Source organism: Leptonotus elevatus, chromosome 14 (genome assembly GCF_054856555.1).
Source record: "Leptonotus elevatus isolate MCC_2025b chromosome 14, RoL_Lele_1.0, whole genome shotgun sequence".
NCBI lineage: Eukaryota > Metazoa > Chordata > Actinopteri > Syngnathiformes > Syngnathidae > Leptonotus > Leptonotus elevatus.
Window position 1 is genome coordinate 1,359,603 of NC_141252.1, and position 24,326 is coordinate 1,383,928.

A 24,326-nucleotide genomic window follows, 5' to 3' on the forward strand; every position below is an offset into this window, starting at 1 on the left:
AAATTTGCGATTAATCATGAGTTAACTAGTGAAGTCATGCAATTAATTATGATTTTTTTTAATTAATCACCTGACGCACCTAATTTATAAAAAAAAATCCTTTAAAAAAATAAAATTGTAATTATTATTTTTTTAGTTTTTCATCATCTTTTTTTAAGAAAAGATGATTAAAAATTAGGAGCGTCAGGTGATTAATTTTTTTAAAATCGTAATTAATCGCATGACTTCACAATTAATCACAAATTTTATATCTGTCTTAATACAATAAAAAAAAATCTTTAAAAAATGGGGGGGAAATGTTAAACTAATAGAAATAGTTCAAATTAATTTTTGACATCTTTAAGTCAGTAAATGAGTTAAAATGATATCAGATTGGAACCGGAACCAAATCGCTTCATTTTGTTACAGTGAATGCTCATCCACGTTTTTGCGCGATAACTTATCACGTATAACCTGAAAGCTTTACACATTCAAATGCGAAACATATCATGTTCAAACTTTTTTTTTTCTGGTTTGGCAGCAACATGCTTCAGTAAAACAAAGAGGATGACAGAGGTTTAAATAAAGTTAATTCAAAGAGCAGCTATGTGCCATTTAAAAAAAAAAAAAATTCAATCATTTTATTTTAGATTCCTCCCTTGCAGTGGGACTAATGAAGCCATTGAAGTTATAATTACATTATGTATTGAAGGAATACATAATGCAGCAGTTTTCAATAATACCTTGCATAACATTTAACAATAGCAAAATGAAACATTACAATTATTTGGTTAAATAATACATGAAGAAAAGAAAAAAGGATTCTTAGCAATTGTAATCAAATTAAAAAATGAAATATTGGTCTTTGATTAAAATATTCAAACGTCCACCGGCCAGTCCTCCCGCGACCCTTAACGTCTCGTTACCATGGCGACAACAAACTAAGCCACATCTATCTAAATGTGTAAAAATATGCTCGAGCCCAGCTGTGTTCCTCTCGGATACAGAGCCGCGATTGGCCGGCCGCTCGGAGCCTGACAGCCAATAGGAAACTGCCTCCCCGGTCCACCTGCAACCATGCAATTCCTCTGGGGGCGGAGAGGGGCAATTGAATTTTACGCACACACATGAGAAAAAAAAACATTTGCTAGAGTGGCTCTGGAAGCTTTATTTACATGCACCGTCTCTTGAGAAGCTGGCAAGCACCGCCATTTTGTTCTGGTGGGAGCAAGAGGAGAAGGATGACAAGTGCACACCAATGATTTACAATTAAAAAATGTAAAAAAAAATATTTAAAATAAAAAGTTTAAAAACAAGGCGGCATTGAAATGGATGCGCTTGAACAAAAAGGCTATTTTAACACACAATTTATATGATAAATAAATAAAAAAAAAAAAGATCCTGGTGGTCTTACAAAAACGTAATTTCACTTTTTTTTCTTTTTTTTTTGTTGCCCTTATTATAATTATGCTTCCTACTATCTACACACGGGATTTCTAGTTATGTATACGCAGAAACGTTTGGCAATATTTTCAAATACTGTGGTGATGAAATGAAATGGCAAGGATGGCTCTGAAGATACTGGCTCCCGTCACAGGGTGGCAGCACCTGCTATAGTGCTGATAACAAGGGTGGGAGAGGGGGTGAGGGCTGGGTTGCTAATACCCCACCCTGCTATCTTTTTTTTTTTTTTTTTTTAATAGCACCGACAAGTCACCAAAGCGGAAAGATTGCACACTGTCCGTCCTTTGTAGCTTTTTAACGCTACAAGTGATAAAATGGGGGGATGCAGCATCGCACAAGTAAACATTATAGTAAACAATTCATGTGGTTTAGTTTGGTCTGGATTGTCCATCTGGGCCAAAGGAAGCTAACGGTTAGCTTGGGTAAGCTACTAGCCAACCCCCCCCCCCCCCCACCCCCACTGATTTAATGGGCAACATACAGTGCTTAACTAACATATTCAAAGCAGTACCCGATGGAAAGTTCAATATTGTAAATGTAATATTACACAAATATCATAAAATACCAAGCATAAAAAGTGCAATAGTGTGAGGAAAAAGTGAGTTAATTAACTTGAAAAAATGGCCATATTACGAGAACCAACATACTGTTAGTCTAAATAGAGGAATAAAGTGGGTTGAAAAAGTTGTAATAGACATATGGACAAGGAAAAAGGTTGTTTAAAAAAAAATAATAATTGCAATTTTCTGGGAATAACGTTGTGGATTAATATGAGGGGGGAAAAAAGTCACCACTAGTGGAATAAAGGTGCAATATATAAAGAAAAGCCACAATTCCAAGAATAAAGTGCAAAATTAATGTGGGGAAAATAATCACATTAGTGGAATAAAAGTGTGATATTAGTGAGAGAAAAAAAGTAAATCAACACGGAAAATTAAAATTTTACAAGAATGTCATATTGTGATAGAAAAGGTGCAAAAATATACAACATGAAAGGGTGTAAAATCGTGTGGGGGGGAAAAAATTGCCATATTACGAACCACTATTGTGCAAATGAACTCTACATAGTAGAATCAACTGTGAAAAAGTTTCCATTTTTGCAACACAATTTTTTGTCCTTGCAGTTGCAATTTTCTGGGAGGTAAAGTTGTGGATTAATGCGGGAAAAGTCACCATATTAGTGAAAAAAAAGTGTATTATGAAAAAAAAAAAGCTGTTAATCAATATAGTTGTAATATTATGGTGGAAAAGGTGCAATACCACCACAAGAAAAAAGTTATTTAACATGGGAAAAAAAATTCTGAGAATAAAGTATATACAAAAAGTCACAATATTGCAATAATTCTCATTTCTGAACGGATGATCAAATAAATTTGTTAAGCACTGTACCTGTGAGCCGTTGCTGTAATTCCTAAATATCGTGTATTGATTCAAGAAATAAAAATAACAATCCATTTGCATTGCCATAATTGTTGATTTGAACGCACCGGCTAGTGCCTGCATTAGCATTAGCATTAGCTAACGCTGCTAGCGGCATTAGCTTCAAGTAACAATGTTTATATACTGTTGGGCTAAGTTGTCGACGTGGGGGTGAGGACGTGTTTGTGTATTTGGCTACGGCGTGCGCCGAACCGCTACATGAATCGGCGACGGTAATCGGGTGTTGAAATGCTGCATCCACCAATGTGAGCGCTACTTCCGATATTCTGCTAAAGTGGACCATGGTTGCGGGGCTGCGGGCTCGTGTCGAGCTACGTACCTTCAAGAACTAAACTTCACAATGATGTCACTAATAATCACAAGCAACCCCCCCCAAAAAAAAAATTTTTTTTTAAATAAAGCACACAATGTGTCCGCTCGTATTAGCTGTACACGTTCATATTTGGTGTGTGTCAAATTTTCCTTTTAGTCTCTCAAAGAAAAAAAAAAATACAAATAAAAAGATGTCAAGTATTCTCCTTTAGTTTTTCTCCCCACGTGTAAACGGGCCCTCGGCCCTGGTTTGGCAAAAATGACGACGCGAGAAAACGGAATCATCTTCCCTGAGACAAACGCAACTTCTGTTCCTGTTCCTGTATGACACATCGCTCAGGTTCATTGATCGGTATTTTTGTGTGTTTGTGTAAAAGAGTTGAGAGTACAATACCCAAAACGTGCGAGGTGTGACAATAAAGAAAAACCCGACCGCCGATTAGCGTTTTGCTATCGATTGTCTCGGCTTAATTCCCGGCAAATTGGCGCATCAGACGTGTTCGTGGTAGAGCCGGCAAATTCGCCGGTTAAGATGGAGAAAAGCTGTGGAAATGCTAGCTGTGCTAGCCGATAGCATCTTTCACGCTTGCTCGCGGTTAAGCCGGCTCTCGGCGATTCGTCTTTGATGCCAACTTGGAAGCCAGAGAATTCGCAGGATGAATTCAACCCTTCATTCCACGTCCGTCGTGTCTTACACAAAGTAAACAAAAAAGAGCTAACTTAGATAGCTAGTAACCCAAAGGTGTTAACGGGTAGAGCCTGCGCCTTTCAGGCAGAATTCGTATCGACTTTTAACAACGGATCCGCACGTTGATGTGATTTGATACGTGGCTAGCGTCTTGGACAGAGACAACTGCTTTTAACGTAAATAATAAAAGCTTGGCAGGCCTGAGCAATTACCATTAGCTGCGTGGCTAGCACCTAGCATCATCAGCAACAATTGCTTTCAACACAAAGGGCCGTGTGCGATCGGGTGTTAAATTTAACACTCCGGTCGTGGTTTTCCGCATTGCCGTCTCCGATACCACCCGGAAACCAGATCCACTTCAACTTTACGTGCAGGACAGTGAGCTAGCAAAAAAAAAGAAAGAAAAAAAAAAAAAAGCTAGCTTGGATAGCGAGTAGCCCCTTTTTATACTGCCGTCCTGGTAAATTGGCATGTGGCTAGCTTCTTTATCGTCACACCTCAAATTTAAATTAGATGGAAAGGTAAGATGACATAAATACACAGTTTGTTTTTCCCGGCGCGTGCTGAGCCCCCTCAGCTCTGGACCCAGCTCTGCGTCGACGCCTGCTTGAAGCCCCCCGGGTTGACGTTGGCGTTGTGGACGGCGTCGAAGCTGAGGTCCAGGCAGTCGGCCTCCATCAGCTCGTTGCGGATGATGGAGTCCATGTCGCACTCCAGGGCGCCGTTGAACACCTCCAGGTCCAGCTCGGCGGCGGCGGCCGGGAAGCCGTCCCGGCCGGAGCTTTTGCCGGGAGACTTGAGGCCATTTCCGCCCGGGGCGGGTGAAATTGGCGCCTGAACGGGAGAAGAGGCGTGGTCTTTGCGCAGAAGCAGCGTGTTGCGGCGCGAGTTCTGCAGGGCCACGGCGGTGCTGGCCTGCGACATGAGCGGGTCGGACTGGGTGAGCAGGACGTTGCCGGAGTCCAGGCTGAGGAGGTCCTGCAGGCTCAGGTGCGCGGCGCAGGAGAAGCTGGTCTGCTTGTTCTCCTGGATGGTCTGCATGGGCGACTGGCGCAGGCTGGTGATGGAGGCGGGGCTGAAAAGCGGGTTGGCCACGTAGCCGGCGACGGGGCCGCCGAAGGTGAAGACGGACCCGCCCTGGTCTTTGTCGTCCTCGTCGGGAGGGGGCTGCTGGGACGGCGCCAGGCTGATGTTGTCCAGCAGGTCGTCCATCAGCCCGTCGTTGAGATTCAAGGTGCCCGCCAGGTCGGGGAGGCCGGCGTGCCCGGCGGACGGCGACATGCTGCTGGGGCTGGAGTACAGCATGGGCGACAGCGGCGAGTCGTCGGCGGGCACCTCGTCCAGCTCCAGGTTGGCCAGGATGGGCGACAGGCGGCCGCTCAGCGTGCTGGCGTTGGAGTTGGTGCGCGAGCGGAAGTCGGTCCAGGCGTCCAGCTCGTCGCTGCTGCGCGACGCGGGGCTGCCCGTCCACTTGGAGAGGCTGGACGAGCTCTCGGAGCTGCCGTCCTGGGCGGCCTGCAGCGACGCCTTCTTCTTGGTGGCGCGGCCTCGGGCGCCTTTGATGTACTTGCTGTTGTCCATGGAGACGGCGCGGCGACGCGGCGCCTTGCCGCCTTTGCCGCCGTCCGGGTTGACCATCCACCACGAGCTCTTGCCGGTGCCTTCGTTCTGGACCTTCACGAAGCGGCTATGCAGGGACAGATTGTGCCGGATGGAATTCTGCGGGAGGTAAGGATTGTCACATGAGAGAGAGAACGCGAAGATGAATCGACTCGTCTCGTCCGTTTCGAGAGAAATTGCCGGGAATCAACACGCGTTCCATCCGCGCGCTGGATTACGATCCTATTCCCTGGCACGCGCGCACACGCATCTAAATCCCGCAAAGCTCTAGTCAGACTTGATTCCATGACAGATGAATTGGTTTTCCAGGCTGGACTATAATCCTCAACAACGGGAAGGCGTGACACTGTCTGTGCCGTGATGTAACATTGGGCATGTTTATTTAAATGACTTAACTATGTTTACAATGCAAAGTTACAAACGTGGCCTAAAATACAAATGGACACATCAAATTTGCATTTAAGACGAGTTTTCAGCTTTTTATTTTAAGAATTCTTCTCCATTTTGGCAATGCGTTGTTTGTTGTGAAGTCAAGTTGTTTGCTGATATCATACAGCACTCATATCTCAAGTTATCACTCATAAGTCAAAGCAAAAAAATGCTTGTATTTTGAAAAACTAATCAAATATATTTGACTTTTTTAATATACATTTTTTCCAAGAATTTGTCATATCCCAATTTTTTGTTTTTCATCTTGTCATTATTAGGCATTGCAATATAGAATTTTGAAGGACAAAAATAATGTGATAATTTTTTTATTATATATTTCATTATTATTATTATTTTATTTTTAATAAATGTCCAAACATATATTTTTTAAACAGTTACGGAGAGTTATTTGTAAAATTTTGAGGGGTATGCAATCAATACATTTTGGAATCAGGCTATAAATCTAAAAGTTAGGGTTTTTTTTCTCTTTTTTTTTTTTTTGCACACACAAAGCAAAAAGTTTTTCATGTCACTATAGGGCACATTTTTGAGGGGGAGATGCATTTAATCAAATTTGAAAGAAGGCTGTAAGAAAACGTGGAAGAAATAAAGCGCTTCACAGTTTTCACTACATTTATTACTATTTGAACTATTAAATGTTGTCCTGATGGGGTGCAGTGAGCAGCATTTTGAGCGGGGGGGGGGTATCGTTGAATCCATTTTGGAATAATGTGGAGACAACTGTGGGAGAAAGAGTGAAGCACAGAGTTCACTTTTTCCCCTCCCCATTACACTTTAAAAATATTTTTGAAAAATGTGCTATTATTTACAATGCCGTGTAAAATGTCGCGGTTGCAGGTGCGCGCGGCGACGACGACGACGTCCGGAGCTCGCTCACCTTCCATCCGGCCGAGCTGTTGCTGTCTCCCTTGTCCTTGAAGTAGGGCACGGAGCGGACCATCCAGTCGTAGATCTGCGACAAGGTGAGCCTCTTCTCCGGGGACGACTCGATGGCCTGCGTGATGAGGTCCGCGTACGAGTAGTTGCCCCAAGCGTTCCGGCGAGCCGACGACTTCCGCAGCTGCTGCGAGGCGGCGGCGGCGACGGCGGCGGCGGCGGCGGCGGGGGGGGCTGAGCCGTCCGCGGCCTCCTCGGCGAAGGCTTGCGAGGCGAGCCGGAGGCCGGCGGGAGTGAGCGAGCTCGGCGCGAGAGCCCCGGTGGCCTCCCGGGGCGCGCCGCCGCCTCCTCCTCCTCCTCCCGCTCCTCCCTCCTCCTCCTCGTCGTCATCGTCTTCCTCCGGGATGACATCAGCGTCGTTCGCCCCCGGTTTGTCCGCCGCGTCGAGCTCCGGACGGGGCAGCGGCCAAGTGCAAGAGCGCGGCCGCTTCTGGGGCTCGAAGTCCGGGTCGATCTCCACGTTCGTCTCGCTGGCCTCGGCCATGTCGCGGTGGGCGATGAGTGGGTCGGGAAGTCACTCGGGTCGCATTCCATCAATGTGTGGGGTGGACGAGGGGGGGTGGGGGTGTCGGTTGCCGTCTATTTGCTGGAATGCGTGCTAAACAGACATCGCGGTGGCTTTTTCCTCGCGGACCCGAGACAGGGAATTGAAGGGGTGCGATCTCGGCTTGGCGTTCCTCCGCAAAAGCACCCAGAAGCATTTAACACGTCACTCCGCTGCCATCTTGACCATTTCCCCCCGCGACTTTCCTGGGCATCTTCATTGTTGCACCTCCTCCTCGTCCCTGCAGAAATGCTCCCCGCTCAGCAGCACACGAGCTCCACAGTGATGTTTGCACATGCAAAACGTTCATTCAACGACACAAACCCTGCAGCTGCGCCTCTTCTTCTTCCTCCTCCTCCTCTTCCTCCTCTGCGCTGCTCCGAATTAAAGTGACAGTAGAGAGCAGTGACGTCACCCCTTTGGCCCCCCCATGGGGATGCCCAGCAGGGTGCAGATTATACTAAAAATTAAAATAACGTCGGAAAAAAGTCTTTTTTAGGGCAACTTTTTGCACCAAGTAGCACCTAAAATAAATACTTAAGACTATTGTATATTTTTTTTCAGTTTGAATATTAATACTGCATTCTAAAACTGTACTAAAAATAATTTAATTAAAATGTATTAAACAAAAGTTTATCAAACGCATCTAAAAAGTGTTGAAACAAACGACTGATCATATGCAAATAGTTAAATACAAGTGAACCATCTTAAGCAGTGATTCTTTCACATACCACTAGAGGGAGCCCACATACTACTAATGGCGCTAGTACCACTGAAATGAAAAACAAAACATGTACAGTAATATTGTATACATTTAATTTGAGGATATTTTAAGTTGCAATTTTTGAGTAATTACAAAACTCCTCTTGACAAATTTGCATGTGCAGTATTGATAAATATTACACCAAAACTTTAAATGGTTCCTTGCAATTTCTTAGAGTTGGACCGCTGCAAAAAAAAAGAAAAAAAAAAAGATTCATGTTAAAATAATGTCTTAAAGTGCAGAAAGATTGCAATAAATAATTTCTGTACAACATCTGTGTTCCCACTAACATTGGTTGGAGTGAATAGTGTTTCTTTCCCGCTTCCATTTAAAAACTATAAAGGAGTATTGAGGTCACACTGTCAAGAAAAAAAAAAGTTGCATATTTTTGAGAGTAAAGATAGAATCTCATGAGAAAATAAAGTTGCATACTTTGTAAAAATAGCAAAAAGTAGTCTTATATTCTCTAGATTAAAATATAAGAATAAAGTTGTGCTGCATTGACGACTATATGAGTAGTCTTTTTTTTAGATAAAACATTTGACATTTATTTCTGATATCAAAGCTGTATAAGTAGAAGAAAAAGGATTTTAGATAAAAGTCATACTTGAGATTTAAATTATATCTTGTGAGACTCAACTATTTTAAGAGATTAAAGTTGGGGGGGATCAAAACATTGTGTATATATATATATATATATATATATATATATTCTATATTGAAGTCATATTCCGAGAATAATGTTACAGTTGTAATGCTATTAGTCTTTTTTTTTAAGAAAAAAATTGTATATACCCTTTGAGATTAAGCCATATTTTCAATATCAAAGTCATAAGAGTACTACAATGCCATATCATGATTGAATTGTACCAATATGAAATTAAAGTTGAATATTGGAGGAAAATATGTAAAAAAAAAAAAAAAAAGCTGTATATTTTCAAAAAAGAAAAAAATCCATAAAAGTCATATATTCTCAAAGTGTTAAATTTTTGAGCTCATGAGGATATATTTTTAATATTCCAAGAATTAAGTTGTGTTTGGTATATTTTCATGATTAGAGTTGTAATTTTACAGATGTCAAATTGTATATTTTCAACATGGAAGTTGTATTTTCTAGAAAAATACAACTTTAACCCCCCCCCCCAAAATGTAGAACTTTACAATGAGAGTGTGGCCCTAAAACTCCATCCATTAAAAGCAACAAACTAAAAAATAAAAAAAAAATAAGCAAAAGTCAAAAAAAAAAATAAGCAAGCAAAAGTTTACAAATTTTTTTTTTTTTTAAAGCAAGCAAAAGTAAAAAAATAAAAAAAGCAAAGGAAAAAAAAGCCAAGCATGTGGAACAACATTATGCTTCGGACTTGTCGCTGCGGTCTCCCTCCAGCCAGTATTCTTCACTCTGCATCTCGGTGAGTCTGGAGACGGTCCTCAGGTAGGCGAACATCTCCTCTTCGCCGCTGAAGATGGACAGGCTGCTGGCCTCTTCCTGTCAACACAGGAAGTCGCTCTGGTCGTCATGGTTTCAGAGCATTTTGAGTGTTCTGTGACGTTACAAGCGCCGGATCTCGTCCAACCAAACAAAGTTTATTCCTAGCTCCTCTTTCTTTTTTCCTTTTCTTCAGTTTTTCTACTTTTTACATGCGTCGTAAAAACGAAGCAAAGTGCTCTTCGCGTCTTACTCTTTTGAGTCCCAGGTCGTCCATGAGGATGTGGCTCTCGTCGTGGCCGTGGTCGCCCTCAAGGACGAAGACTTCCTCCAGCGGGTGATCGGCCAGGATCACCACACGCACCTGAAGCGGCACACGGGTGAACATTGTCAAATATCGACTTTTTGTTTGAATGTTTCTTTGCAAGTATTTGCGTGTCTGTAAGTTATTTCCATATTTCTAAAAAATGTGTCTGTGAACGAGCCTTTCTGCACTTAACTCATTCCAACGCAAAAACGTATTTAGAGCATACAGAAAGAAGGCTTTGATGCATCTTCTGACCTTAAGAGGTCGTTTCAAGTAATGGTAGCTATTGCAAAAAATGGCCAGCAGGTGGCAGCAGAGCATAAGAGATTAGCCAGGATTTGCATGTTGCATGTTGTTTTCAACAGGTTTGTGAAAGATTCTGAAACTTAGCAATATTCTCATGCTAATTGCTGCAAAACAGAAACAGATAGAAATGTACTTTTTTTTTTCCTGCTGAAAGAAAAGACTTTCTTTTGTATGTTTTTATAGCAATAGAACACAATAATCAGTCCAGTAAAACAGCCGGGAGCGAAGGGGGTTGCTTCAGTCAAAATGGCTGAGAGCGAATGATATTAACACAATAACCAATCCCACATGAGTTTCTCTGCCCATGACCCGATGGCTAGGCTGGGCCGAGATCCAAAGCCACTTCCAAGCGATGGCTAGACTGCAGGCAACGGACTCAGTGAGGTCTGAAAACTTGCATCATAGCCAAAATTGTTAACTGCCAAAAGAAAGGCGATTGGTTAGAGCAGACGACCTTGTGGTCGTAGAACGCGTCCACCAGCGTGATGAGTCGGCGGGCTTGTGTTTTCTTGTTGAGCGTCAGCAGCGGGATGTGCCGGATGAAGACGGTGTCAAAGAGACGGGAGATCTCCAGGTAGTCGCTGGCCCCGAGAGGCTGAAATCATCAACAGCCCGGTCACGTCCTAACGCTTTGTTCACAAGGAACTGGAACCTCGGGTTACCAACTTAAATGGGGCAACCCAAAATGTTTGATAAACCAAAGTAACAGCTCCCCATTGAAATGGATGTAAATGTATTTAAGCCTTTTTACCCTGTCGCACAGCTCCTCAAACGTGCAATCCAGAATGGTCCCGCACGCTTTGTTCAGGCGCACTTTCCGGTTGTGCACGTTCAGCACTCTCGGCCGCGTTACTGTGAAGTGCATGCAACTATGAATCGTTCTAATAATCAAAATAGGACTTAGGTTAAAAACGACTTACTGTCATTCTGCTTGAAGGCCAGCTCGTCAAAAAGCTTGTCAAGCGTCTCTTCTGCATCGGGCTCACTGGAACTGATGTGAACATAACAATAATTGGTAGGAATAATAATCATAAAAAAAAAAAAAAAAAAAGTGGTTACATGATACATGGATGTCTTACAGGAAGTAAAGTTTCCCCTTGGAAGGTCTGTTCGTCTTGCGGTAGTCGATCCCTGAATCCAGACGAATAGTTTGGCAATATTTCTGCACAATATTTGAGTAGACTGAGCGGTGTCATGTGGACTTATTTGGCGTGACGGGCTAAAACGACGACAAAAACAAAGATGGCGTCTTACCTGCAACACGGCAATAAAAGGCACGAAGTTGACCCTCTGCAACCCGTTTTTATACAAGTCTGGAAAGGAGGGGGGGGGGGGCGGGGGATAACGTTTCAAATCATTTTATTTGTTCTAATTGTGTGTCAAAGTTGCACGATTTTTTTAAAAACGTAGTTTTAATTTATGTTACAATTCCTAATATTTCATTTTGTCACCCTATTAGAATAATTAATAATTAATAAATGAAAAATAATTAAAATAAATTGTCTAAGTCATTTAAAAAAAAGTTTTGCTTAAATCATCTCATGATGCAAATGGTTCAATTTTTTGGGGTTTCTGAAAAAAATTACTTGTGCTATTATTTTACTATAATTCCCAATTTAGAGTAATTTAATCATTTTTTTAATTGAATTAAATTCTTACTTTAATATAAATCAAACAATTTAATTGAATTCCCAATTTAAATGAATAAATTCTTAATTTAAATAAATATTTTGTCCCTGATTTAAGTGTACCTAATATCGAATTCAATTGCATCCTTCTCATTTAATTCTTCCATTAATCAAATCTTTCTTATTGAATTCCAATTCTTATTAAAATCCTACATGACTTAATTAAATCTGCCCAATTTAATTCAACTCCTAATTTAAATACGACAAACATCTAATTTCAGTTTATTATTATTGTTGTTATGTTATATAATTGAATTGCAATTTCTAATTTAATGTGATGTCATTTAACTTGTAATGAAATCTTATTCCTGATTTACTAGTTAATTCAATTTAATCTAATATGACTTACTATAAGTGAGAATTTAATCTCACATAATTTGTGGTTTAATTTTTGATTTGATAAAAATCAAATTTCATTTCAATTTAAACTTAAAATGTCATCAATTGATATTTATAATTATAATAATATTAATATATTTCATATTTTTATTTTCTAATTACATTTGGTCACATTTCCAATTGCATTTAATTCCCCCTGTCACGTTGGTAAACCACAACATTAGTAAGACCAGCATGATGCAATGAAGTACACGAGTTAAGTGCACGTTTCAATTCAGCTCTTGTATTGGATCTGTACCTAATATTGCGTCCATGACTTTCCTCCCATCAGCTCACTTCTCACCTTCAGGGATGCGATTGGACGTGGCCACGACGACCACCCCGTGGAGAAACAGGTTCTCAAACAGCTGCTTGAGGATCATGGCGTCGGCGATGTCCGTCACCTGGAATGACGTCATGACATGGTGAGGCATCGCGCAATAGTCATCACCATCATCATCATCATCATCATCATCATCATCATCATCATCATCACATTCATCCAGACGTGGTCGTTACCTGAAACTCATCGAAGCACAGCAGACAAGCCTCCTCGCTGATCTCCTCGGCAACGGGTGCGATGGGGTCGTAAGATTTGGCCATCTTGCCCGCTTTCCTCTTTGGCAGACTCTGCTTAAGGCGATGGATGCCTGTGCAGTCGCACGCGATATCTCACGATCATTATATTGGAAGGAAGCCATACGTCACAATTCACAATATACAACTATGATAAATAGGGCACGACTGATATGCATTTTTTAAATATAAATAAATAATAAAAATAAGAACGTGAAATAAGAAAATAAAATACTTATTAAAAAAAAACTGAAAGAACAAATACTGACTGTTCCTGTGCGTTTTGGCCTCATGGGGGCAGTGTGGTAACATGCATCCATAGTGTACACACTTAAAGTGAGTACAGAAGAAAGTTGGGATTAAATTATATTAAAATAACTCGTTTTTCACACATTGGGAAGAATTTGTGCCTTTGCGTAGTGTTATCTTACCTGTGGGTGGGTGTTCCCACAGCCTTTGTGTGTGAATATTCGTTATTTGAAGGAAAAACACTCGCGAAGTCGATGCTAACTTTCTGTTAGCATTTGAACGGGATCCTCCCTTCGTTTTTAGCATTAGCGCTAGGCTAGCGATGTTTTAAAAACGAAGCATGTTTTGTATTTAAATATACAGTGGATGTAATTCTTATCGTCGTGTGTTTAGTTTTACAGTCAACTCAAACTGGGATGTCATTAAACAGCTTAAGGGACGCTTAGGGACAGCAGAATAACCAGAATAACATACGCTACACACTTGCTAGTTGCTAATGCTACGCAAGCAAAATGGTGCATTCAGGGTACTTTCACAGTGTTGGAAACTTCGGCTATTATCGATTCTAAATTCGGGCAGGAATGTTCATCAACAATATCACGATACAACAGACATCACAATATCTGACTACGATAAAATAGTTATTTTTATTTATTAAACTTTATAAAGTAAATACAACGATAATTAGGGCTGGGAATTGATACGGTGCCATTCAAGATAGCTAGAGGCAATAACATCACAATATGGCTATTTTGTTCCACCTTTAACATAAAACAATCCCACTCACGTTTGTGTACGTCCAACATGAAGCCGTGGAAGTGGACCCTCTTTTTCTTTTCCGTCTCCGCATGCGAGTAAAACATGTCCATGACCATAGTTTTACCCGTGCCTGAAATAATGACCACACCTCATTCGGTAGCAAATAAAGGTGATATACGGTTACGAGTGTCTCTTACCCACGTCGCCGTAAATGTAGTAACCCTTGGGAGGCTTCGGCCTGGTGAAAAACTACAAGATACAAACGTTATAATAATGATTCAGCACAATATCGTCACGAAGTTTTTAATCGAGTAACATGGAATGCCGTTATATTTTGACACATTGTAGCAATACAGTCATATATGGATATCTTGCCGTTATACCTTTTGGAAGATGGACGTGGGCGTATTGCTGTAGCCGCGGATTGTTTTGTGCAGCTGGTCCAGTTTTTGCATCACGGCCCTCTGGTGCTCGTCCTCCCGCAGGGTCCCATCCCGGATCAGCCCGCTGTAGTGATCCAGGGGGCCGCCGTAGCCACCGCTCGTCTCCTCCTCCGACACACGCTGGGCCTCCGCCGCGAAGCCTTGGCGTTAGATAAACAACACGGCGAGATCAGACATTCTTGCTCGTTTGTGTGCAAACTGACAGCTCCAAAATAGGGATGACTTAAGTAGAATTATAGATATTAGTTTTAAAACGTATCAAGCTTATTTGGACTAAATATAGGTATGTTTTTAAATACAGGGAGTAAAAGTACAACAAAAATCCTCAAATTAAGTACAGCTTCCTGGAAAATCTACCTCAGTCCAGTTATTAACTCATTCACTGCCATTGACGGCTATGACTGTCAAAAATTAATTTTAACTATTTCTATTAGTTTAAAAAAAAATTCCCACTTTTGTTAACAAGAGTATGAAAACCTAGAATTTTTTTATGGTACATTTAGAACAGATATAAAATTTGTGATTCATCGCGAGTGAAGTCATGTGATTAATTACGATTAAAAATTGTAATCGCCTGACATTCCGAGTTTTTAATCATCTTTTCTTAAAAAAAAGATTATTTAAAAAAGAACAAAAAAAAATTACAATTATAAAAGAAAAAGAAACAATTATTAAAAATTAGGGGCGTCAGTTAATCGTAATTAATCGCATGATAATAACAAATGGTGTATCTGTTCTAAAAGTTAAAAATATATATATAGCGCTTGTTGCTCCTAATTTTTAATATTCCTTTTGTTTTTTTTATGAATTCATGGCAGTGAATGAGTTAAGCATGTGCATATCCGCCCCTGAATGGCTCTAAAAATAATAATAATCAACAATTCATTATTATTTATTCTAGCGTAAACCTAACCAAAAATACTAAAACATTTATAAACATAAATTTTATATTGTTTATTGTAATGCATATTCAATTATTGCTTGTGTTTCTTCAAATAATACATGCAAAGAGAAACTTGAAGAAAAAAATCACAATTAGAATATTTTATTTAAATCGGTCAGCCCTATTATTAGTAGTAGTACGTAGTATCTATTTTTCTATACTTCTACCAAATTCGAAGTAAATGGGTTAACTAACAGACTTTTTTTTTGGCTTACAGTTTGCCAGGTTCTATCCTTTGTGATGTAACTCTGACCTGCTGTCCCGGCTCTCATTTTCCTTCGCTTCCAACACTAATTTCATGAATTTGATCACAAATGTCTCCCAACTGTGATATTACTCACACTGTTTTCTAACAACTTTAGCTTATTCATTCTTGACTATTAGGTTTTTTTTTCTATACATGGCACCTATTATGAAAATAATGTACAGCAATAGTCGTCATTATTTTTAGCCTTATTTCCGGTTTTTAATGCATTCATAATTTACAGTACAATTGTACAGTATATTAATTTGCTAAAAGGAGGCTTTTGGGGTTTTGCTGTTGACATTTTCAATTTAATATGCATTGCACTTTTCAAATGATGAAGGCTTTAGTTTTGTTTGTTATTATATACCTATTTTTTTCGCGTAGTGACTGGAAAAAATCAATGAAATCGTCACGTGTCTGATGAACCATGCTTGTTTCATGTACATAAATTAATTTGATTTTTAACGCACATGACAACAGTAATGAAGCAGTTGTAGAGTAACACTGGTCACTTTCCACCACTGCTTCAAACATGCCAGCGACTGTGAGTCGTGACAGCTGCCCGGACGTGGAAAGTAAAGTAAATACGAACGCAAATTGAGTTCACGTAGAAACTACAATGCTTATTTTGACTATAATATGCCCCATTAGCTCAAGTTAGCCCACGTTTATATGGTGAGTTTGTCTAAGTTTTCGAATTAAAAAAACAAACAAACTCACCAATAACCCGTCTCACCTCGTCTGCGACACGACATTACAGTTTTGAGCAGTTTTATGGTGGAATGTTGCCCTCTCCGTAGCAAAGTGCAGCCGAGAGAGGCTGGGGGTGACATCTTGGAAGACAGCGGCATCCACACCGCCATCTTGGTTGAAAATAACTTTATGGACAAAGTGACTGAGAACAAAACAGTGGCGTTTGTTTTAATCGCCGACAGAGGGAGACATTATTTCCATTTTGAGTTGCTGGAAAAAATATGAAATAGTCTGTACTGTTTAATGTATAATGGATTTTCATTTTAAAACACACATCAATACATATATATATATATTTCTAATTGAGCCGAGTTTGTATTCGACCCCCATATATGGGCGCACATCCTCCTGTCTGGTAACTGAAACGAGTGCAATTTTACCACCACATCAGTGAGCTGCAGACAAAACATGGGAGCCTTACAGGCTTGTTGCCATGACAACAGAGCAACCCCATCACTACTACCCTGCCACTACCTCGAGGCGCATACTGTGTCACTCTCTCGCTGTCTCTCTCTTTCTCACTCTCTCCCTCTCTCTCTCTCTCTCTCTCGCTCGTTCGCTCCCTCTCTCTATCCATCTGTCCATCGGTCCGTACACACACAGCAGCAGTTTTACATCCGCCTTTAAACGGTAAGACGAGCAAGGCGCGCCGGGACACCCCCCCCCCCCCCCCCCACCCCTGCTTGTCTGCGTCGGGCGGTGAGTGTTTACATCCTTTGTCAACGGACGTCTCCTACGCGGGGGCTAGGAGACGGTCGCTGTCGTGGGCGCTAATCGTACTACATAGCTGTGTAGCCATGGTGAAAACAACCCCCCCACCCCCGAAACCATCTCCCACCCATTTACCGCTGAGTGCATTTGTCTAATGAGAGCATGCGAGAGGGATGCGATGATACAGGGAGCCTTTTTCTTCTTTTGGTAAGCTGGATTTCTTTTTCTTTTTCTTTTTAACAGCTCCAAATGAGTGCACCCGCAGCGACGGTGCAACAGCAAGCAGACGGCGACGACGACGACGGCGGTGAAATGCAATCGGTCGCGGTGGCGCCATCCTCCTTCATGCCAGGCCAGTCGGGAAAGATTCCGGGCAGGAAGCGAGGAAGACCCCCGCTGCGCAGCGTGGCCAAGATGGATTTCGCCAACCGCTACGCCGACTCGCTGCCGCCGCTCAAAGTGCCCAAGAAAAGGGGCAGGAAGCCGGGATTCAAGGTCAGGATTGGGCGGCGAGGGCACGGGGGATACCGGCGGTGCCCCGAAGTTGTTCGCAGGCCAAGCTTGTTTTGTAACTGATCTGATTTGAACTCATTCACTGCCATTGACGGCTATAGACGTCAAATATATAAAAACATGAAAAATAGAGACTGTACAAATGATTCCGTTTCAGAAGGCCATTGTATGATATATACCACTGACTGCACAAACAGCGTCACCAATCGCAATAATTTAAAAGCAAACACCATTGGAACAATATTAACACGATGTCTGTACAAAATAACACATTCAAGAGGCGCAAGCGTTGCTTTTAACGGCATCAAAGTATGCTTGGAAAGCCTCCGTGTGATCATAAAGTTAGCGTCTATCCGCTAAATAATACACCGGAAGTGGTGGGACTAAATAAGAGCGCTAACAGAAAGTGCTATATTAGCTGCCTAATTATTGTTGACTAGAGATGTCAAAATTAATCGATTAATCAACAAGTAATCGATTATCGAGGAAATCGACAACTATTGTATTAATCGAGTAATCGTTTGAAGTCATTTTTTAATTTAAAATTGTCCGAATCCTCTGATTTCAAATACAAATAAATTGTAGATTGATACACTGTTAAGGGTAAAAGTGTATATCCTCGTTAAAATGTTTTTAAGTGAGCTCCAGGGCTGAAAATGAGTCCCACTCCCACATCTACATCCATCCCACGGTTGACACAAAGAAATCAAAGCAAAACAAATGAAGTCAATATAAATTTTTCTTGTTCTCGTGCAGCTGAAACCCAGGATGGTGATGACGCCGTTGGCCATCTCGCCGCCAAGCAGCACCCCCGAGCCTGACATGAGCTCCATCCCTCAGGACGCCGCCACAGTTCCCCACTCGGCCACGCCGCAGGTGCTCACAGGTAGGATGGGCCAAGTCGACATAGTCTGTCCAGTTTCTTTTTTCAATGTTTAGGAGCGTTAAAAAAATAAATAAATTAGGTTTAATTCCCCCCGCCCCCTTTTTTAGGTTAATATTTATAAGTAATTTAATTACATGTAAACAACCAATAGTTTTTTAATCCTGTAACGCCAAACGTATCATATAATATAAGACATTTTGAGGAAAAAAAAAAAAAAAAAGACATTTTGAGCCCTCTATTTCAAGAGTATAATTTTTTTTCCCCCCATTAAAAACCTGACGTATATGATCTGACACATGCATTGCACGGATAATCCATTAGAGGGCAGTATCATCCAGTTTATTATATTTTTGACAGTTATAAATGTACGAATTTAAAGCCTTGTAACCGGATGTATGAAATATGACACAAATAAAAAGTCATATGTGGAAGTTGATTTTTCCAAAAATGTTTTTTGTTTGTTCAAAAGGATCAATAAATACTCAATTTACAAGGAATCAGAATGTTCTCATATATTTCATGGTTTAGGCTTTATAGGGTGAAAGATAAATTATAACGTAGAATGTATAAATTAATTATGAAATATTTTAATAAGATACAGTATTTTTGGATGTATTTGTTATATTAATTATGTATTAATTTTACTAATATGTTTTATGTTATTATTTACAATAAATCAACTAACCAATTATTAAGTGAGATTAATGATTAAAAAAAAAAACTTGCAGAGAAGTTTTTCAAATTGTTAATTCCTGCGCTCAGTGTGCATCTACATCAACAAGCAGGCCAACACGGGCCCCAACCTGGACCGAAAGAAGATCCAGCAGCTGCCCGACCACTTCGGACCCGACCGGCCGTCGGTGGTGCTGCAGCAGGCCGTGCAGGGATGCATCGACAGCGCCTTCCAGCAGAAGACCGTCTTCACGCTGCTCACGCAGGGATACGGGGGAGAGAAGATATCGGGTAGCTTGTCACACGTCGCGCTTTGCGCATCTTTTTATCCATAATGGCCATTTATTTGAGCTCAGATTCAAATTCAGATTCATTCGCTATTCGTTTACCGTTTCAGCAGCAAATCCCGAATCAAGTTGAATGGGTTACTTCCCCGAAAAGCATAGTCCAAAAAAGGAAAAATCCAATTTGATCATGATGGCAGATGATGTGCACTTATATGTTGTCCAAAGTGCAAACATATCGACTTTTATTTTGTCCATTTGCGCTGCAGCCACGTTTGACGGCAAGCAGCACCTCCTCAGCCTGCCTGTGGTGAACAGCATCGACTACGTGCTGCGCTTCCTGAAGAAGCTTTGTCGCAGCCTGCACTGCGAGAACCTGTTCAGCGACCAGCCCATCAGCCAGCGTGCCTACCACTCCGACGGTAAAACGCTAATCATCCTCTATATCTACATATATGCCGTTTCTATGAATTGTTTTCGCAACCCCTTCTTCCCTTTTTCCATCTGGCCCGTAGCGGAAACGTCTCTGGCCGGGGATTACCGCCACGAGCTGGCGGAGGGCAAACGATACCCGGCGGCAGAGCACAGGGAGTCCGCGTTCAGCTCCATCAGCTCCTCCTCGTACTCGTCTTCGCCAAAGTCGCCTTACGGCTTCCGCGCGTCTCAACAGTTCTCCAATGCGCCGGCCGCCTCCCGGCAATCGACGAGCAGCCCCAACGCCTTCGTGGAAAGCAACAGGACAGGTGAGGAGTACGCCCTGGTCTGGTCATCAGCCAGTCACAGTTTCTAAAAACAAACATTTCTTAAATGCAAATGTGTTTAACTTAGACACGACTAACTCACTACTACTAAACCACTACCCTACTTTCTCAATCACTAAATAATTTACATCCTGACTCACTAAGTAACTAGCTTCCTAGTCCCTAGCTTACATCTGAATAATTCACTAACATCATTTGTTAGTTTACTACATAGCTTACTACTTACGCAATTAACTTACTCACCGCCGGTGTTTTTACAAATTAACTCACTCAAATCCCACCTAAATCACTCACTAACATACTAACCCTAACCCTAACTACCTCAACTAACTCAGTAACTAACTTACTTTCTAACTTAATTACTACACAACTCATTCATTAACTTACCTACCAACTAGCTAAATTACTACCAAACTCATTCACTAATCACTCACTAAAATAAATGCCACTTAACTCATTCAATCACTAACATACCAATGTAATGTAATGTCCTCAACTCGAACTCCTCTAACTCGGTAACTAACTTTCTTTCTAACTTATTTACAACCTAAGCTGTTCATTAACTTACTTACAACTAGCTAAATTAGTATGCAGCTCATTTACTAACTCACTCTCTCAGTAACTTACTTTCTAACTCACTAATGTACTAACTCACTAACATAAAGCTGACAACCTTTAACTAACTGTTTAATTAACTTACTTTCTAACTTATTTACAACCTAAGCTATTCACTAACTTACTTACAACAAGCTAAACTAGTTCCTAGCTCCTTCACTAATTCACTCAGTAACTTACTTTCTAACTCACTAATGTACTTAACTCACTAACATAAAACTGACCACCTTGAACTAACTCAGTAACTAACTTACTTAGCTATTTACAACCTAAGCGGTTCATTAACTTACTTACAACTTGGTAAATTGGTATGCAGCTCCTTCCCTAACTCACTCAGTAACTTACTTTCTAACTCACTAATGTACTAACTCACTAACATACTGCTTACCACCTTTAACTAACTCACTTTCTATCTTTTAGCACTGTAGTTTCAAATTCTTCATCAGCCAGCTAAATTACTTCACTAACTCAGTAACTTACTTTCTAACTAACAGAAAAACTGACCAAAATGCCATTTACTCAGTTAGTCGAGTCAAGTCATCTTTATTGAACTTATATATACGATCTAACACATTCCCCACTACTTTTACTTTAGTTGCATTTTGTTATTGATCTCGTTGACGTGCGCAGGTGTACTTAAACAAGTGTCAGGTGTTTAGCCGCATATTTACCAGCCTTTGTCCCGTCAGGAGTGTACGCCGCACAGGAGTCCAAGGCGCCGTCCCCCGGCAAGGATCCGTCCACGTGGAGCGTAGATGACGTGGTGTGGTTCGTCAGGGACGCCGACGCCAACGCCCTCGGACCTCACGCCGACGTCTTCAGGAAACACGTGAGCCCAGACCCCTCACGTAGAAATAATAATGATCACGATTACTTTGATTGAGGTCGACATTACGATTCATAAAACGATGACGTATTCATTGACTTGAAAACTTGTTACCAAACTACTAAAACCAAACTACTGAAAACTCAAATCCTCATCGTGCTTGTTGCACATCTCAGCCGACATATATTCTTTATCACCTATGCAATTCTGAATTCTTCTTCGTCAGTGTCTGCATGACTGTACAGTATTACACTGCCTCCCGGTGGCCAAGGCGGGCACACCAGAAGGAACCGCACAATGAAAGAAATTGCGGCAGTTTCATTCTTTACATTCATTCCATCTTATTACGCTATTACTCCCAATCAAGCTGATGTCGCCCCCTTCCTTGCCCACCCACGCAGGAGATCGACGGCAACGCTTTGTTGCTGCTGAAGAGCGACATGATCATGAAGTACCTCGGCCTGAAGCTGGGGCCCGCCCTCAAGCTGTGCTACCACATCGACAAGCTCAAGCAAAGCAAGTTGTAGGATCATCGCACCTGATTGGTCCGTGCGCAGGAACTGTCAGAATAAACAGGCACAATAGGCTCACGGTGTAGCTGAGAACTGGATCGAATCTCGGAGGAAACAACGAATGACTGTTAACAAAACCCCTTATACACACACTGTGGGAGACACCATTTTTTTTTCTCGCATTTTGCTGTTCACTATAAACGGCACTGACATGGAATGGAGCGATGAAGGTACGGGACTGGACGATTTAGAAAAATAATCGAATTGGGATTTTTTTTTTTTTATATATATATATTGCAATTGCAATTTAATATACGATTATTATTTATAGTTCTCTTCCTGTGTATTTTTTTTTTAAACTAACACAAGCAATAAATCTGTATTACAATAGACAATATCAGATTTATTGTACATAAATCTTTTTTGGTCTTTAAGGTTAGGCTTATGCTAAAACAAATGCAAATGAACCAGGTATTTATATGAAAGACAGTTTATTTATCTACTTCAATTTGTGCTAAGTTACAAAACATTTTGAATTTTACCTTTTGTTAAACGCATTCGGTGGGACGACAAAGCTGTGCCGTGAAAAAGTGCTTTCAGAGCCGTAACACAGGCGGGATAGCAAATTATACATATTTCAAGGCGCCACTGTTATGCAATTAAGAAATGACAATGAATTTTTATTTTTATTCAAATAAACTGTTTTACATACACATTTGAACTGCTTTTGGCTCATTGGTCTGTTTTAAAAAGCCAATGTGTAAGCCTTGAGCACAATAGTTTGCCCACCCCTGCTTTGTAAGATGGTTTCTTTATCTGCACTGAAAAAAAACTAAAGCATTTACTTTAACTTATTTTAAAGATTTTTTGATGCTATTTTTTTTTTCTTAAGCTGCACGCCTCCACTTAATTAGCCTGTTTTACTCTAACTTGATGATATAGATACGAATACACATTAGGGGTCCTGTGTAAGGAAAAACGATTCAAATTGGAAAATCTGCTGTGATTTAACAAAACTGAATTGTGACACTTTAATAATGAATCAAGATACGTATCAAATCGTATTTTATTGGTGAGATGTACACCCCTAATATACATGTATACAGAATGTGTGGAAGCGTTTCAATGTACACAAAATGTTACAAACCTCACCATTTTCAAAATGCATCTTTTATCAGTGTTGACGTGTACAAGGACGGTTTGTGTTTTGTTATGGTGAGATGTCAAGGAAATATAAATAATATGTGTAATATTAATCCTGTATGTGAGTATTAAATCAAAATCATGTCAACCACCACTTGTGTGTGTGTGTGTGTGTGTGTGTGTGTGTGTGTCTAGATTTGTTTAAATTGACAGTGTTATACCAAATGGAACTTACCTGTATTTTTCTAGGTTACAAAGGAAGCGCCATGGACTAGTTTGCTGGACAGCGTATACTTTTCTAATAGGATTGATTTATATTTGTCATGTTTTATTTATATTTGGGCTGTTATTATTCCCCAATATTTTTGTCTAATATTTTTTGCCAATAATCTTTGTGTTGTATTTTTTATTTTCTAAATGTGTATTTTTTTCCTAATATTTTTCTTTTTTTTGTGTTCTATTTATGTATTTTCCATCTAATACTGTGGTTTTTAATAATTTGGACACATTTTGCAACATTTTTTTCATTTAGGTATTTTTGTAATATTTTTAAGTTATCCATTATTTGTGTAATTTCCATCTTATATTACCTATTTTTTGTTTTATATCATATTATTTATTATATTCTAATATTTGTGTATATTTCTCTTTCTTTCTGTATTTATTTCTGTATTTATTGATTTTATTTTTTATTTTTCTGTTCGGGTGCTATTAGTCATGCCGGAATACTATTACAGTGCAACAGTTGAGTTTCATACATTGCCACAGCGGCAGAGGAAAACAAAACAGAGGATAGAAGATTTGCAGGACAGGACTACAATATACTACAAACAAAACAAAGCGCTTTTTGGCAGCTGCGGCTGTTTTAGTGCAATATATAAATAATAATGAGTTGAGATATGATTTTTTTCACATTTTATTATTCTCTCATACATTTGTATTTTTTCTTTGGCCCATACTTTAGAATTTTTTTTTTCCCATCCATATGTTTGTATTTTTTTCCCCCATTTAGTATTTTAATGCAATATTTTCTTATATTTCTCACTAATATTTGTATTTTCCCTTTAAACAAACACAAATCTGGACTACGTGTGCAATGCGAGTGATGGTGCGTTTGCGTGCGCAGAGCAGG

General features: G+C 40.4%; 3 protein-coding genes across 9 annotated transcripts; 1 reads left to right on the top strand and 2 right to left on the bottom strand.

Annotated features, from left to right (window-relative positions):
* Positions 1-1,899: 1,899 nt before the first annotated feature.
* LOC147162463 (forkhead box protein O3-like) lies at positions 1,900-7,806 on the bottom strand. Its single transcript, XM_086094185.1, has 2 exons — positions 6,831-7,806; positions 1,900-5,602 (listed from the first exon to the last, which is right to left on the bottom strand). Exons 1-2 carry the CDS (start codon positions 7,371-7,373, stop codon positions 4,457-4,459), a joined length of 1,689 nt encoding a protein of 562 aa, XP_085950311.1. The 5' UTR covers positions 7,374-7,806; the 3' UTR covers positions 1,900-4,456.
* Positions 6,823-23,348, top strand: scml4 (Scm polycomb group protein like 4). 6 transcript variants are annotated; one of them, XM_086094189.1, is made up of 10 exons: positions 6,823-6,915; positions 9,891-10,002; positions 12,594-12,726; positions 17,226-17,477; positions 18,252-18,381; positions 19,144-19,344; positions 19,607-19,759; positions 19,853-20,080; positions 21,403-21,542; positions 21,941-23,348. In XM_086094189.1, exons 3-10 carry the CDS (start codon positions 12,724-12,726, stop codon positions 22,064-22,066), a joined length of 1,233 nt encoding a protein of 410 aa, XP_085950315.1. In that variant the 5' UTR covers positions 6,823-6,915; positions 9,891-10,002; positions 12,594-12,723; the 3' UTR covers positions 22,067-23,348. The 6 variants fall into 6 exon arrangements, with proteins under 6 accessions (XP_085950315.1, XP_085950316.1, XP_085950317.1 ...); XM_086094190.1 differs by having other exon boundaries at positions 6,851-6,915; positions 9,885-10,002; XM_086094191.1 differs by lacking the exon at positions 6,823-6,915 and having other exon boundaries at positions 9,882-10,002.
* Positions 8,228-16,415, bottom strand: afg1la (AFG1 like ATPase a). 2 transcript variants are annotated; one of them, XM_086094186.1, is made up of 13 exons: positions 16,255-16,415; positions 14,269-14,468; positions 14,083-14,134; positions 13,914-14,015; positions 12,821-12,951; positions 12,606-12,705; positions 11,490-11,548; positions 11,315-11,397; positions 11,156-11,226; positions 10,987-11,087; positions 10,690-10,830; positions 9,876-9,986; positions 8,228-9,682 (listed from the first exon to the last, which is right to left on the bottom strand). In XM_086094186.1, the coding sequence occupies exons 1-13, from the start codon at positions 16,379-16,381 to the stop codon at positions 9,545-9,547; spliced, it is 1,416 nt and encodes a 471-aa protein (XP_085950312.1). In that variant the 5' UTR covers positions 16,382-16,415; the 3' UTR covers positions 8,228-9,544. The 2 variants fall into 2 exon arrangements, with proteins under 2 accessions (XP_085950312.1, XP_085950313.1); XM_086094187.1 differs by having other exon boundaries at positions 16,239-16,383.
* Positions 23,349-24,326: the final 978 nt, after the last annotated feature.